The sequence below is a fragment of the Anabrus simplex genome, chromosome 1, assembly GCF_040414725.1.
Source record: "Anabrus simplex isolate iqAnaSimp1 chromosome 1, ASM4041472v1, whole genome shotgun sequence".
In the NCBI taxonomy this organism is placed as follows: Eukaryota; Metazoa; Arthropoda; class Insecta; order Orthoptera; family Tettigoniidae; genus Anabrus; species Anabrus simplex.
Genome location: NC_090265.1, coordinates 1,703,858,598 through 1,703,872,912, shown reverse-complemented (window position 1 = coordinate 1,703,872,912; position 14,315 = coordinate 1,703,858,598). Strand labels below are relative to the sequence as shown.

The window sequence follows — 14,315 nt, the reverse complement described above, 5'->3', positions numbered from 1 at the left end:
ACAAATAATGGTGAAATACTGAAATATACCTATGATAATAAAGATATTTATAAAAAGATACAAAAGTTGAAAACTAGAAAGGCAGCTGGGGTTGATAAGATTTCTGGGGATATATTAAAGGCTGTGAGTTGGGATATAGTGCCATATCTGGAATACTTATTTGATTACTGTTTGCAGGAAGTAGCTATACAAAATGAATGGAGAGTTGCAAAAGTAACCCCAGTGTACAAGGGAAAGGTTGACAAACATAAAGCAGAAAATAACAGGTCAGTCAGCTTGACATGTGTAGTTTGTAAGCTCTGGGAAAACATTCTTTCTGGTCAAATTAGACACGTTTGCAAAACTATGAAATACTTTGACAGAAGGCAGTTCGGGTTTAGGAAAGGTTATTCCAGTAAAGCTCAACTTGTAGGATTCCAGCAAGATATAGCAGATATTTTAGATTCAGGATATCAAATGGACTGTATCACTATTGAACTATCCAAAGCTTTTGATAGGGTAGATCATGGGAGATTACTGATGAAAATGAGGGCAATTGGACTTGACAAAAGAGTGGATGAATGGGTGGCTACATTACCAGAAAATAGAACTCAGAGAATTAGAGTAGGTGAAGCATTATCTAATCCTGTAATGATTAAGAGAGGGTCCGTAGGGCAGTATTATTAGACCTTTATGTTTTCTTATATATATATATATAAATGATATCACAGATAAGGATATTTGCAGATGATGTTATATTGTTAGAACAGTAAATAGTTGCAGGATTGTGAGCGACTGCAGGGGGACTTAAACAATGTAGTGAAATGGGACGAAAAGTCAAGTTGTAAGTTTTACCAAGTCCTCTCAGTTATAATTATCGTGTTGATGGGGTGATAGTAACTCATGGGATACAATGTAAGTACCTAGGTGTTAATATAAGAAATGATCTTCATTGGGGTAATCATTTTAACAAGGTAGTTAAGAAAGGTTACAGATACCGGGCGAGTTGGCCATACGGTTAGGGGCGCGCGGCTGTGAGCTTGCATCCAGGAGACAGTGGTTTCGAGCCCCACTGTCAGCAGCCCTGAAAATGGTTTTCCATGGTTTCCCATTTTTCATACCAGGCAAATGCTGGGGCTGTACCTTAATTAAGGCCATGGCTGCTTCCTTCCCACTCCTAGGGCTTTTCTATCCCATCATCGTCATAAGACCTATCTGTGTCGGTGCGATGTAAAGCCAATTCTAAAAATTAAAAAGTTACAGATCTATTCACATGGTTATGAGAGTATTTAGGGGTTGTAGTAAGGATGTAAAGGAGAGGGCGTACAAGTCTCTGGTAAGACCACAGAGTATGGTTCCAGTGTATGGGACTCTCAACAGGACTGCTTAATATGAGAACTGGAAAAAATGTAAAGGAAATCAGCACGATTTTTTCTGTGTGATTTCCAACAAAGGAGCAGTGTTGCTAAAATGTTGCAAACTTTGGTCTGGGATGACTTGGGAGTAAGGAGACAAGATGCTCGACTATGTGGGTTTGTTTCGAGCTGTCAGTGGTGAGTTGGTGTGGAATGACATAAGAATATGCATGAGTGGAGCTTTTAAAAGTAGGAAAGATCATAATGTAAAGATAAAGTTGGAATTCAAGAAGACAGATTGGGGCAAACATTCATTTATAGGACGAGGAGTAAGGGAGTGGAATAAATTATCAAGGGAAATGTTAAATAAATTTATAATTATGTTGAAAATACTCAAGAAAAAGCTAGGTAAACAATTATAAATAAATGTAAATATAAGGTAAACAAATGATAAGGAATCTGCCACCTGGGTGACCACTGACTGATTGATTGATTGATTGATTGATTGATTCATTCATTCATTCATTCATTCATTCATTCATTCATTCAGTCATTCAGTCATTCATTCATTGATAGAAGCTCACAGGCTGCAAGTGCACACTTCTACCCATCTATTTGAGGAAGGCAGTATATGAAGATGTGGAGATTGCCCTTTGCTGTTTTCATGTTTGTCCTTGTCTCCTTTTCAATTGCTTCCTCATCTCACATTGACCTATCATTAAGTTTATCATTTTGTAAGTTCCTTTTCATGTTCCTATCTCTCTAAGTAATAGACGATGAGGAAAGAGGACAACAGCCAGTAGCTTCTAATGAGACTTCACAATCCCTAGTTTCCTTTTCTACATAGCAACCTGATACACATTTTGAAGATATTCCTACTCCTTACATCACTATACAAACTCTGAACTTACATTACACGAGAGGTCTTTCTGAGTTAATACCGCAATGCCAGGCTTACATTACCCTATATAACTGCCTATATGACAACCACATTTATTATTTAATCACAAACTAATGTAACAGGTAAGTCATGATATATCTCTGATAAAATGGTGCAAAAGTGCAGGCGATGAAATATTGCAGTGCAACATGATTGCATGCTTACTGTAAGCATATTATTTAGAGCAGACAGAACATGTTTTAAAAAATCCTTACATCCATGATCATTCTGTATGTAGTGTCAATCTGTTTCTGGATGGCCGGTGCAGATATGAAGTTGCGAACGGCATCCAGATGATTCAGTGTGATGAGAATAAGATCCACAGGACGGGAGGCCATAAATACTTGATACTTGAATGCCATTGTCATTAGATCATACAGCTTATCCATACTGGCTTTATTGAGTCGCATGATAGAGGAATGAACCAAGTCTTCAAATAATTTACGAAGAGCCAGTTTGTTGTATGCTTCTAGTGGCTTGAATAGTTCCCTCAGAAATCTCTCGTTGAACATTATACCCCCAATATCATTCATCACTGCAGAATAAGACACAAAGTATGCTACACAGTTATACGAAACTACATCTTTTTTAAGATAATTTATATAATTTAACATACAAACAAAAAGGAAAACTACTTGTTTTAACCAATTTCAAGGAATTGTTAATGGATTTAATATTCCTAAGAGAAATTTCAAGAACCTTTTCTTAAATGTCTACCTTCAGGTTTTTAATTATAATGAAATGAATTGGTAATACTACTCAATTTTATTCATAAACAATAACTAAATTATAAGAAAATTTTCAACTTACATGTCATGCAATCTAAAACACTCTTACAGGTCTCGAAACTTTTGCGATTATTTTGGGAGGGAATATATAGATTTTTTGAACAATTATATATTAATTAAATTTCATTAGTGTATTTACTTCTTAACATACTTTATTTTTGAGAAATTGATGCTATATCCTCCAACATGAGTTTTTTCCTAATAATGTATTCTGAGTATTTAGATTTAGATTTGAAGAGGGCAGTATATGAAGATGTGGAGATTGTCCTTTGTTGTTTTTATGTTTGTCCTTTTCTCCTTTTCAATTGCTTCCTCTTCTCACACTGACCTATTATTGTGTTTATCCTTTTGTAAATTCCTTTTCATGATCCTATCTCTCTAAGTAATAGATGATGAGGAAAGAGAAAAGCACCCAGTAGCTTCTAATGAGACTTCATAATCCCTAGTTTCCTTTTCTACATAACAACCTGACACACATTTTGAAGATATTCTTACTCCTTACATCACTAGACGAACTCTGAACTTACATTACATGAGAAATCTTTCTGAGTGAATACCGCAATGCCAGGCTTACATTACTCTGTATAACTGCCCGCATGACAACCACATCCGTATAGGTCTCCGATACTCTTGACATTTTTGTATCATGTTTACCACTATGCTATGCATAGAGGAAGAAGCTGATGTCATATAATTCTTTCAGTTTCACAGAGTTACAATTTAAAAAATTGTTCCATTTGTACTCCAACAAGCATCAACATGTTATTAGGCCAGAAGACAATTTGAGGAGATCCAAAAAATGTCTATTCAAATCATGAAGTGAATAATTTTCTTTGTGACGGCTGCATATGAATTTTTTTATGGTAACATATAAATACACTATTAAAATTATTAAATAATGTAATGAACCTTTTCATTTGTAATTGTTACTTATGTATTTTAAAATGTAAGGTATCAAGACATTATTACATGTGACCCTATTAATATTCAGTGTTTGAGTAATCATATTGCAACATATCATGTATTATATACAGTATCATAATGTGATATCTATACAATATTTTGGAATTACTAAATAAAAGAGGGGGGTTTATACCATAATTTGGAACAGTGGGAGTAATACCGTATCTACGCGAATAATCCCCGCACCCTAATTTTAGGTAGGCCTATTTTGAAAAAAAAAAAGAAATGCCAACTTTGACGCAAAGAAAACACATCCCAATTTCGTGCCTCAAATTTTTTAAAAAATGTGCAGGTATAATTCGCATAAATACGGGTATTTACGCGAATAATACCCGCCACCGAATAATCCCGCACCCTAAATTTAGAAAGGCTGATTTTGAAAAAAAAAAAAAATGGCAACATTGACGCAAATAAAACCCGCACCCCAATTTCGTGCCCCAAATTTTTTTTTTTTAATGTGCGGGTATTATTCGCGTAAATACGGTAATAGTAATATTTGACTTCAGATACAGTTATCTCAGAAGAATATTTTGCTACAATCGTGTAAGTTTGCAATAGGCAAAGGGCCTCATAGCTGCATTCGGGAGATGGTGGGTTTGAATTCCAGCATTGCAGCCCTAAGATGGCTTTCCGTAGCTTCCCATTTTAACACTAATACGTAGAAGTCTACGTAGAGTATACAAGGTTTAGAGTACCTAAATTACCTTCCTTCTTTCACAGCTGGTACACACACTAGTGGGACCATTTAACATGTGATTCCCTTGCATTGTATTAGTTTTCTTCTTCTCCTTCGTATGGTCCCTACGCATCCTGTACCATGGTAAACATCTTAGCTGTGTTAATTCTGTTGGTAGCTGTTCAAAATTGCTCTTCAAGCTGTCAGTAAGAGGTTATTGCTCTTGCTGAAACATTGCCACAATACGTGTAAATAAAGTACAGATACACGGCTTCATCTCTTATTAAATACAAGTGTGAAGAAGTTTTCTCTGTTTTCTTTCTTTGCAAGAAATTAAATGTTGCACCAACACATACTGTTTTTTGGCAATAGTGGGATGAAGAAGAATAGGGCTGGGAAGGTAGTAGCCTTGGCCTTAATTAAGGTAGAGGTCTGGCATTTGCTTGGAGTGATCAGGCGAGTTGACTCACAGCTGTGAGCTTGCATTCGGGAGATAGTGGGGTTCGAACCCCACTGTCGGCAGCCCTGAAGATAGTTTTCCATAGTTCCCCATTTTCACACCAGGCAAATGCTGGGGCTGTACTTTAATTAAGGCCATGGCTGCTTCCTTCTCATTCCTAGCCCTTTCATTATTCCATCGTCACCATAAAACCTATCTGTGTCCGTGCGACATAAAGCAAGTTGTATAAAAATAAAAGAATTTGCTTGGAGAGAAAATGGGAAACTACGTAAACTATCTTCAAAACTAACAGTGTTGGGGTTCAAACCCATCTCCTAAATGGAAGTCCATAAGTTATGCACTTGCCACCACCAGTACTGTAGTCAGCAGTAAATGATACATGATCACACTTCATGCAGCAGCCTGGTTTCAGTAATTCTTCAATCATTAGCATTATATTACAAAAGCAAATGTTCTCAGAAGTTTCTTAATCCAAGTTTAACTGTGCACTGCTTTAAGACATTAATTTTAGTCTATAAAAGATTTGTGATGCACAGCTAAAAATTGTGTGAAAATGATGGTATATTGCTATGTTCTAGGTAGTAAGTCAAGTCCTGATAAAAAAAATCTAATAAAAAAACTACTGCTGAACCCTTCATGGCTGTCACAAACAGAGTGACACTGAGATGTGATTTCTGAGTATCTCCATTTTTCCGAATGCAGTATTGCAAATATACCCTCACTACTTTGACACATAATGGATGGAGGAAAAAAATTTTGAAATGTACAATGGCAAGTTACTTCAAAATTTCAATTGATGCAGGTTGAAAGGAGGCCATAGTGCGACACAGTGTAACAGGCTTTGTCCAAATTGAAGAAAATGGCCATCAAGTGCTGATTTCAGGGAATAGTCCTGGATTGAACTATCCAGGCATGCCAGGTGGTCAGTGGTGGAGAGATCAGCAATAGCCTCACTGGTACTCTGACAACAGTTCTCTTTTCTCCAGACAACACAAGTCATCAATTCACCATCCTCTCAAACAGCTTACACAGACAATTAGTAAGACAAATAGGTCTGTAGCTTTCTGCATATTTGGAGTCTCTGTTAGGCTTGAGGTGAGGAATTACTATCCCCTCTCGCCACTGAGACAGAAACTCACCCTCTAACCAAATTCAGTTGAAAACCCTTAGAAGATAGCAAAGACTATCCTTCCTGAGCTGTGTCAACATCTGGTTATGGACATTAACTGGCCTGAGAGACCAGACCTTACAAAGCACCAAGGCACTCCAGAGTTCCTAATCCATAAAGGGCACGTTGAAATCTTCTGAAGCGTGAGAACCAAAACATAAATGGTGTTCTGCTTCATGCTTTGCAGAAAGGAATTCAGGATGGAAAGGGAATCACAATCCAAGGAGAGGAAATCAAATCCCTGAGATTTGCTGATGATATTGTCATTTTATCTAAGACTGCAGAAGGTCTGGAGAAATTGCTGAACGGTATCGATGGAGTCTTGGGTAAGGAGTACAAGATGAAAATAAGTCTAAAACAAAAGTAATGGAGTGCAATCGAAGTAAGTCAGGTGACGCAGGAAATATTAGATTAGTAATTATGAAGTCTTAGGAAGTAGATGAATATTGTTATTTGGGTGGTAAAAAAAACTAACATTGGCAGAAGTAAGGAGGACATAAAATGCAGACTAGCATAAGCGAGGAAGGCCTTTCTTAAGAAAAGAAATTTGCTCACTTCAAACATTGATCCAGGAATTAAAAAGATGTTTTTGAAGTCTTTCGTCTGGAGTGTGGCAATGTATGGAAGTGAAACGAATGAAGAGATACTGAATCAAATTGGTGAGATGAAATTGATTTGGCTAAATTTTACGACAAGAAATAGAATGATGAGACCTAAGACAATTACGACTTGTTCAGTTGGTTTTTGAGTGAAGTGTACACAGTAAGAATGTTAGGGGTAGACCAAGATATGAATATGACAAGCAGATTAGAGCAGATGTAGGATGAAGTAGTAACATAGAAACGAAAAGGTTAGCGTGGGATAGGGCGGCATGGAGAGCTGCATCAAACCAGTCTATGATGACTCAAACAACAACAATTTCCAGAACCAGACACCTCTGCGAAGAGACTAGCTAGATCATTCGCAGCCGAGGGTGAATCAGTGATGATAATGCCCGCAACGGAAATTCTCTATACATCCTTCAAGGCTCTCCCTCGCTGTCTGAAACATGCTGACTGGTCAAAGTACACATCTTTGGCAGTCTTTAATAACCTGAATAGCTGGTGTAGACAGTGATTTGACATATATTATAAAAGTTAATGCTGCTGCTGAGGAGTCTATTCCATTCCTTCTCTGAGACTCCTCGGTGTAGACTTGTTCCCTGGTGGTCCTTGTATTCCTGAAATAAGTCTGAGTTTAGTCCATACTTGAGATGACTGTGTATGTGCCGTCATGGACAACATATACCCTCCACATGAGCCTACTTTGTTGAATAAGATGGAAGTACAACTAGGCAACCATCCCCTATATAACATTAATCAGAGAGAAAAAATGGAAGGGATCCAACACTTCGAAAAATGAAGGTATTATAGTTGCTGGCTATGCCATCTTTCCACCAGGGAACGAGTCTATGTCGTGGAGTCTCAGAGAAGAAATGGAACAGACTCCTCAGCAGCAGCATTAACCTTTATGATATACATCAAATCACTGTCTATGCTCCAGCTATTTGGGTTGCTGAAGACTGCTAAAGATGTGTCAGCATGTAGACAGCGATCTGACAAATTATAACAGATAATGCTGCTGCTGAGGAGTCTATTCCAATTGACCAAAGGAAGACAACCGCCATGAAGAGCGTGAAAAAAGAAGACTCCCTAGGCCTCTAATACCGTAGATGTCGGAAAAGAAAAAGAGTTGACCAAGGGAGGTCGGATTGGACAGGTGAAAGTGAGGAGCTTGGCAGAAGTGGAAGCAATGCCAGGAATCAGCTAAATGCCCTGTGGTTGCCAACCCATGCTCCCAAGTTGACAGCCCCTGGGACCCCTTTTAGTCACCTCTTACAACAGGCAGGGGATACCATGGATGTTATTCTACAACCCCCACCCACAGGGGGATAAACTGGATAGCCGGTGGCTGAAGATATAATACCATACTTGGAATCCTAACACCTGTCCAATATGTTCATCCTATTTCAAACAAGAGGATTTTGAAAGAAAGCCATCATCTGCAATGGCCAATTTTTTGTTTCATTGAGTGTACATCCCACTGAAACAGGAACGAGTGCATGGCCGCACAGACTAATGACAATAACAGAAAAATTTCCGTGCGTGATGCTAAATTGAGTTTGTTCTCCTGTATCAAAATGCATAATTCCAGCTCCCTTATCGACTTCTCCAACACCATTCCTCCGGAACAAGGTATTTCAGAGCCCCATGAGGGGAAATCAGCATTCAAATCATCCAATAGGAAGAAAGATACTGGGAGCTGATCTACAAGGTCAGTTACATCATTGATATTGAGAGGCTGGCCTGGCGAGAAAAATACATTACAAACTGTAGTCATGACAGGCAAGAAATACGTACCACTACTGCCTCCAGCTCGGTTCTTAATGGAACTGGTTCAGAATAGGCATCAGAACAAATGAAAATACCAATGCCACTGCAAGGCTGGTTGGCATAACCTCATTCTTTTCAGAATATTCTAACATTTCTTAAAACTGTGTGATGATCTGGTCCGAGATCTGTGTTTTGAATACAAACTATACTCACTGCAAACTGATTGATTAGCTCATGCAGTTCAGTTAGATGCCTGTCATAACCGTCATAGTTTCACTGCAACAGTGCCACAGTGTTGATTTTTGCTTGTTTATGTTAGGTTATAAGCGACAAGCCACTTTATAACCTAAACACTGCTTCAGTTCCATCCGATGATGGAGGTGAACCCTTGACGTCCATCACCTCGTCACTTGACAAGATATGAGAGAGACTGAGAGTCCAGGAAGGCCTCCGAGATGCTTTATATGGTGGTGGGGGTCCTGCTATGAGAGAAGCACATTGGAACAAGTGATGAACTTGACAAACTTTATGCTATAATCCATCTGCTTTGAAGGAGCATTCATGGATTTGAACTTACAGTGCACTTCCTGGTATGCAAGACCATCTAGAGTCTTAATTTCCTGGATCCTCTCACTGATATAGACAGGACAGTTTCTTTCTTGAAAGGAATGAAGACCAGGGCAGGTGGTGCATGTTTGGAGGTATGCACTGTTCCACGCCATAAGCTTCTTTCCCACAAGTAGCACAGATAGATTCGTTCGAAAAGCAAGATATCATGTGTCCGAACTTCTGACAATTATAGCACTGCATTGGAGGTGTAATGTACGGACTCACGTCACAATGATAGGTTGTGACCTTGATTTTCTCTGGTTAACAATGGCAATCTGGTGGCAGCATCTTCACCATTGACTTTGCGCGCCTGACATCCCACACCACGGTTCTTCATATGCTCCATCAGTTCATCTTTGGTGGTGTTCAAGATCAGGTTATAGTGAAAGATCACTCCACAAACCAGGTTCAGAGAATTGTACTCTTCCACTTTGACAAGAATATCGCAAGTGAGCACTTGAGCAACTGCTGAGCTTGAGCTGTGGTGGGTCTCGACAGTAATGAACTACCACTGCATCTTTTTAAGGTCCTCAAGTTCACTGTAGACACCTTCTATTAGTCTACTGAACAAAATGGATTCGAACAGCCTGAAATCATTCCCATTGGTAGCAACCAGAAATCTGGGGAAGCTGGATCCCAAACTTTCACGCTGCACTTATTCCAAAAGGGTTGCCCCCCTGTGGGAATTAAATGTTGAAGACTTAGGTGGTGGACCGTCCAGCCCCGCGGTGTAGGGGGCAACACTTCTGCCTGCCACCCGGCGGCCCCAGGTTCGATTCACGGCTGGATCAGGGATTTTTAACTGTAAATGATTAATATCCCTGGCCTGGGAACTGGGTGTTTGTGTCGTCCTTAATGTTCCTTTCCTCACATTCAACACTCTACACTTCCTCCATTCCAATTACAGGCAGGTTCATATCACATGGTGCCTGCCACCTGGGCGACTGCCCTAAGTGCAGATCAGTATTGACCGATTGATTGAAGTAGGTGCAAAAGAACTCTATAGGTCGACGCCCCAAACAAACAGCATTTTTAAAATTAAAAAAAAAATGTTTAGGTGGTGGACCACCCTTGACAGGTTTTGAACATTTTGAAACCATGTCTGAAAGTATTCTCCACAAATGCAACCAACTCTGATCATGGACAGTCTCTGTAGCCACCACACAGCCATGCTTGGAAGGTATTGTTCAGAGTCTAATGTTAAAAGAATGCCATTTACGAAAGATCAAAATAGACGCTATGATTAAGATATACTACAGAAATGCTATAGGAATGCAGGTAGATTGTTACTGAGAGCTTTACTGTTAAAAAGTCCACGAAGGATATGAACACGGTACACACGTAACCTTCCATAATCTTTGTCATCTCACATTTGATGCTTGTCAGAAGGCTCTTATCGCATTTACTGTCAATTAATTAATGTCATAAACCAAACATTTAGTAATTATTATGACAATAACGATACATTTATGGGGAGATATACATCACAAGCATCTGAAAAGTCGTCTTTTCCCAAACTGTAAAATGTCACACAGGTTTTCAACAACAATGGGATAGAAAATAGCCAGGCCAGGAAAGCAAGCAGCTGTGGCCTTCAGGTACAGACCCAACAATTGCTTGAACACAGAAAACCATCTTCACGTCTGCTGATGATGGGGATCAAATCCACCACCTACCAAATGCAAGCTTACAGCAACAAGGCATAGGTAGCTCACTCAGGTTCTGCCCTGATGTTCTCAAAATATTCCTGTGGGGTTCTCAAATTGAATGATCAGGCAGCAACAATAGCCTGAATCGGGAATTGATTTAATCTGCTTGTGCCAGGGTCCTCACTTTCAACTCTCATACCTAACCTCATGTTCTCTTCCAACCCCAACGGAATAAGGTTTGTGAGCCCTAGAGTGACTCGCTTTTAGGTTTTCCATTGGCTCTCATTTTTATTAGACTATACCTTCAATAAATATAACTTTAAAGCTTTTTTTTTTTGCTTTACGTTGCACCGACACAGATATGTCTTATGGCGACAATGGGAGATGACAGGCCTAGGAATTGGAAGGACGCGGCCGTGGCCTTAATTAAGGTACAGCCCCGGCATTTGCCTAGTGTGAAAATGGGAAACCATGGAAAACCCATCTTCAGGGCTGCCGACAGTGGGGCTCGAACCCACTATCTCCCGATTACTGGATCCTGGCCGCACTTAAGCGACTGCAGCTATCGAGCTCGGTGCTTTAAAGCTTTTCAGTCTGTCAAAACACTAATTATTATACATATAATACCACAAATATTAGCATGGTTTTTTATAGATATGTTATAGTGTGTTATAATTAGCGTTTCAACAGACTGAAAAGTCTTACAGTCATATTAATGGACTTGATACTGAAAAAAAATGTGGCTTCCTTTTTAACAAAAAAGATACCTTCATCCTACAAATAGTTGGACTTTTTCCTCTAACCAGCTTTCACAAGGGTCATAAGGTAAATGTTTATGCTGACAATCAACATCATACAGGGAAACATATCAGAGTACAATGTGGTTTATTTCTCTCTCTCACTCCCTGTGTCCTCATAGGATGTGGTGAAATGTCATTCAGATCTGGAAAGTTTCTGCTATTCTTTGTGGTTCTGAGCCAACTGCTCATGGAGAGACTTCCCCATTAGCATCTTAGCCAGCCGTACACATGGCGTGTGAAGAGCAAGGAGTATCATAATTGTGCACTGAGAGAAGCTTTTTCAAACTAGTTGCTAACAATAAACCAACCACTGTGATCGCGTCATCATCTCGTCGTGTAAGGTCAATTGATGAGCAAACCGTACCATGTATAAGGTAAACCTTTCAGGTACGCCGCAACGTGTATGGCCGGCCCTACTTTGGCCTCTCCATCTGGTTGGTGCTCGTCTTTGAGGTCCTCTTCCTTGCACTTTTCCTTCTCCAATGTTCCCAATTTGTCTGGGGATGTGTCCAAAGTATGTTACACAGGACTGGTTATTTTTTTCTATTAGCCTATCCTTAACTTTAAGCTCTTCCAGAACTGATGCCCTGGTGCAGTGGTCTGTCCAAAACATTCATAGGTCACGCCGACACACCCCCATTTCTAACATTTCTATCCTCTTCCTGCCAGCAGCGTATCATCGTTGCGCCTCGAAATATCGCTATGTGACAATGTTGTCAGGAAAAATACTGACCCACAGCACGTGTATCACTTAGAACGAAAATTCGTTTATATAGTTCATGCAATACTGAATAAATAAATATATAATTTGCTATTTGCTCTATGTCGCACCAACACAGATGTGTCTTACGGCGACGATGGGATAGGAAAGGCCTAGGAATTGGAAGCAGCCGTGGCCTTAATTAAGGTACGGCCCCGGCATTTGCCTGGTGTGAAAATGGGAAACCACGGAAAACCATCTTCAGGGCTGCCGACAGTGGGGCTCGAGCCCACCATCTCCCGATTACTGGATACTCGCCGCACATAAGCGACTGCAGCTATCGAGCATACTGAATCTTAGATGACAGAGCCTTTCTGGTCAGAGTTCTAAGTTGAAATACAAACACACAGCGGTTTTTCTAGGCGCCACAACGGTAGACTATTACACAATCAGTTATATTAAAGCATGAACCAACATCAGTTTAGTGCTTTTGGTCATTCTCCTGCCTTTCCAAATCCGGTTAATAAAGGAGTGCAAATTGGGTTTAAAATTATAGGGCAATTAAATCTCACCCTATTTTCGTCGTTTTAAAGAGTGCTGTCAACATACTAAACTGTTACATGAGCCACTATACATAGCCACTAAAGAGAAAGGATCTAGATCTTTAAACTACGAACCTTTGAGTGCTTTATCCTTAGGAATGTTTTGGGCCGTTAACCTCTGATCTAAAATGTACATCATTTCTCCTCCCAAATTCAGAAATAACAGTGGAACTGTTCGAAGGCTGGTCATAGTGAAAAGCAACAGCTAATTCACGTTACAGTTATGTCATTCGCGTAAAAAATATCGCAGAACACAAGTAAGCCATAAATGTTTCAGTCAAAAAAAAGGTATCAACCGTAGGACAAATAACTATATAATCTGATCTGATCTGATCTGTCAAAATCTTCTTCTTCTTCTTGGTTAGTTGTTGGACATCGTCGTAAGACGCTACGTCCAGTCACTGGTTTGCAGGGTAATTAATGTCTGGGATAGGTGCCAACATTAGAAGAAAGTAGTACACTACGAAAGAGGAGGGTTAGCTATGTAATGAAGCGAATTGCAGCAGGTAATGATGAAACTTAGGAAAATACCAATGATATATAGGCTAAACTATCAGGGCAGAACACAAAAACACTGGGGCACAGGGTTCTAATTCTTCACGTCTGTGTGGTCTGTCACAACGTCTTACTACAAACGAACAACACCGGACCACAAATAAGGGTTAGTATGTGCAAGTCCGTACCCAGAGGAAAGGAAAAGGTTACAAATGGATGTTACCTGTAACTAAAAAATTGATGATTAAGTCTACAACGTGAAAAGTCGGTGTGAACACTAAACACAAAACGTTTAACGGCAGTTGGTAACCCGCATGAACAAAGCTTACCTATGAATTCGCGACGGTGATGTTCATATGTCTGACAGTGAAAAAAGATAAGAGTTACAGTACTGACTGCTCGGCCACATGGACATAAGGTACTTTCAAGAAGAGTAAGACGATAGAGATGTGTAGGCGTACAGATATGATTTAGGCGGAGTCGGATGAGTGTAGAATGCTCCTACAATTCTATTGCAATAGCCGTATGTTTTACTTGGAAGGAGTGGAGTGTCCCAATAGAAGAAGAATCTCATCCTGTAATGACTTTATCCGATGCTTCACTCGGACATTTTGTCCCATGTGTTCTATTAACTCTTCAAACATCTTAGAGACGTTGCGACATTTGTCGGTAGAAGTAACATTTGAATTACAGTGTAAAGCCTTGACAGAGGGAGATGCTGATAGTTGTGCGTGGGAATCCGAAGGTTGCCCTTGGGGA

The 14,315-nt window shown here is 39.7% G+C and overlaps 1 protein-coding gene across 1 annotated transcript in view; it reads right to left on the bottom strand.

Annotated features, from left to right (window-relative positions):
* Nucleotides 1-13,379, bottom strand: part of OSCP1 (Organic solute carrier partner 1) — a 73,221-nt gene extending 59,842 nt beyond the window's left edge. Inside the window, exons 1-2 of the mRNA XM_067154551.2 lie at nt 13,137-13,379; nt 2,490-2,809 (exon numbers count right to left, since the gene is read on the bottom strand). Of these exons, the coding sequence (XP_067010652.2) occupies nt 2,490-2,809; nt 13,137-13,251 (435 nt within the window). The 5' untranslated portion in view covers nt 13,252-13,379. The remainder of the gene's footprint in view (nt 1-2,489; nt 2,810-13,136) is intronic.
* Between the last annotated feature and the right edge of the window lie 936 nt (nt 13,380-14,315).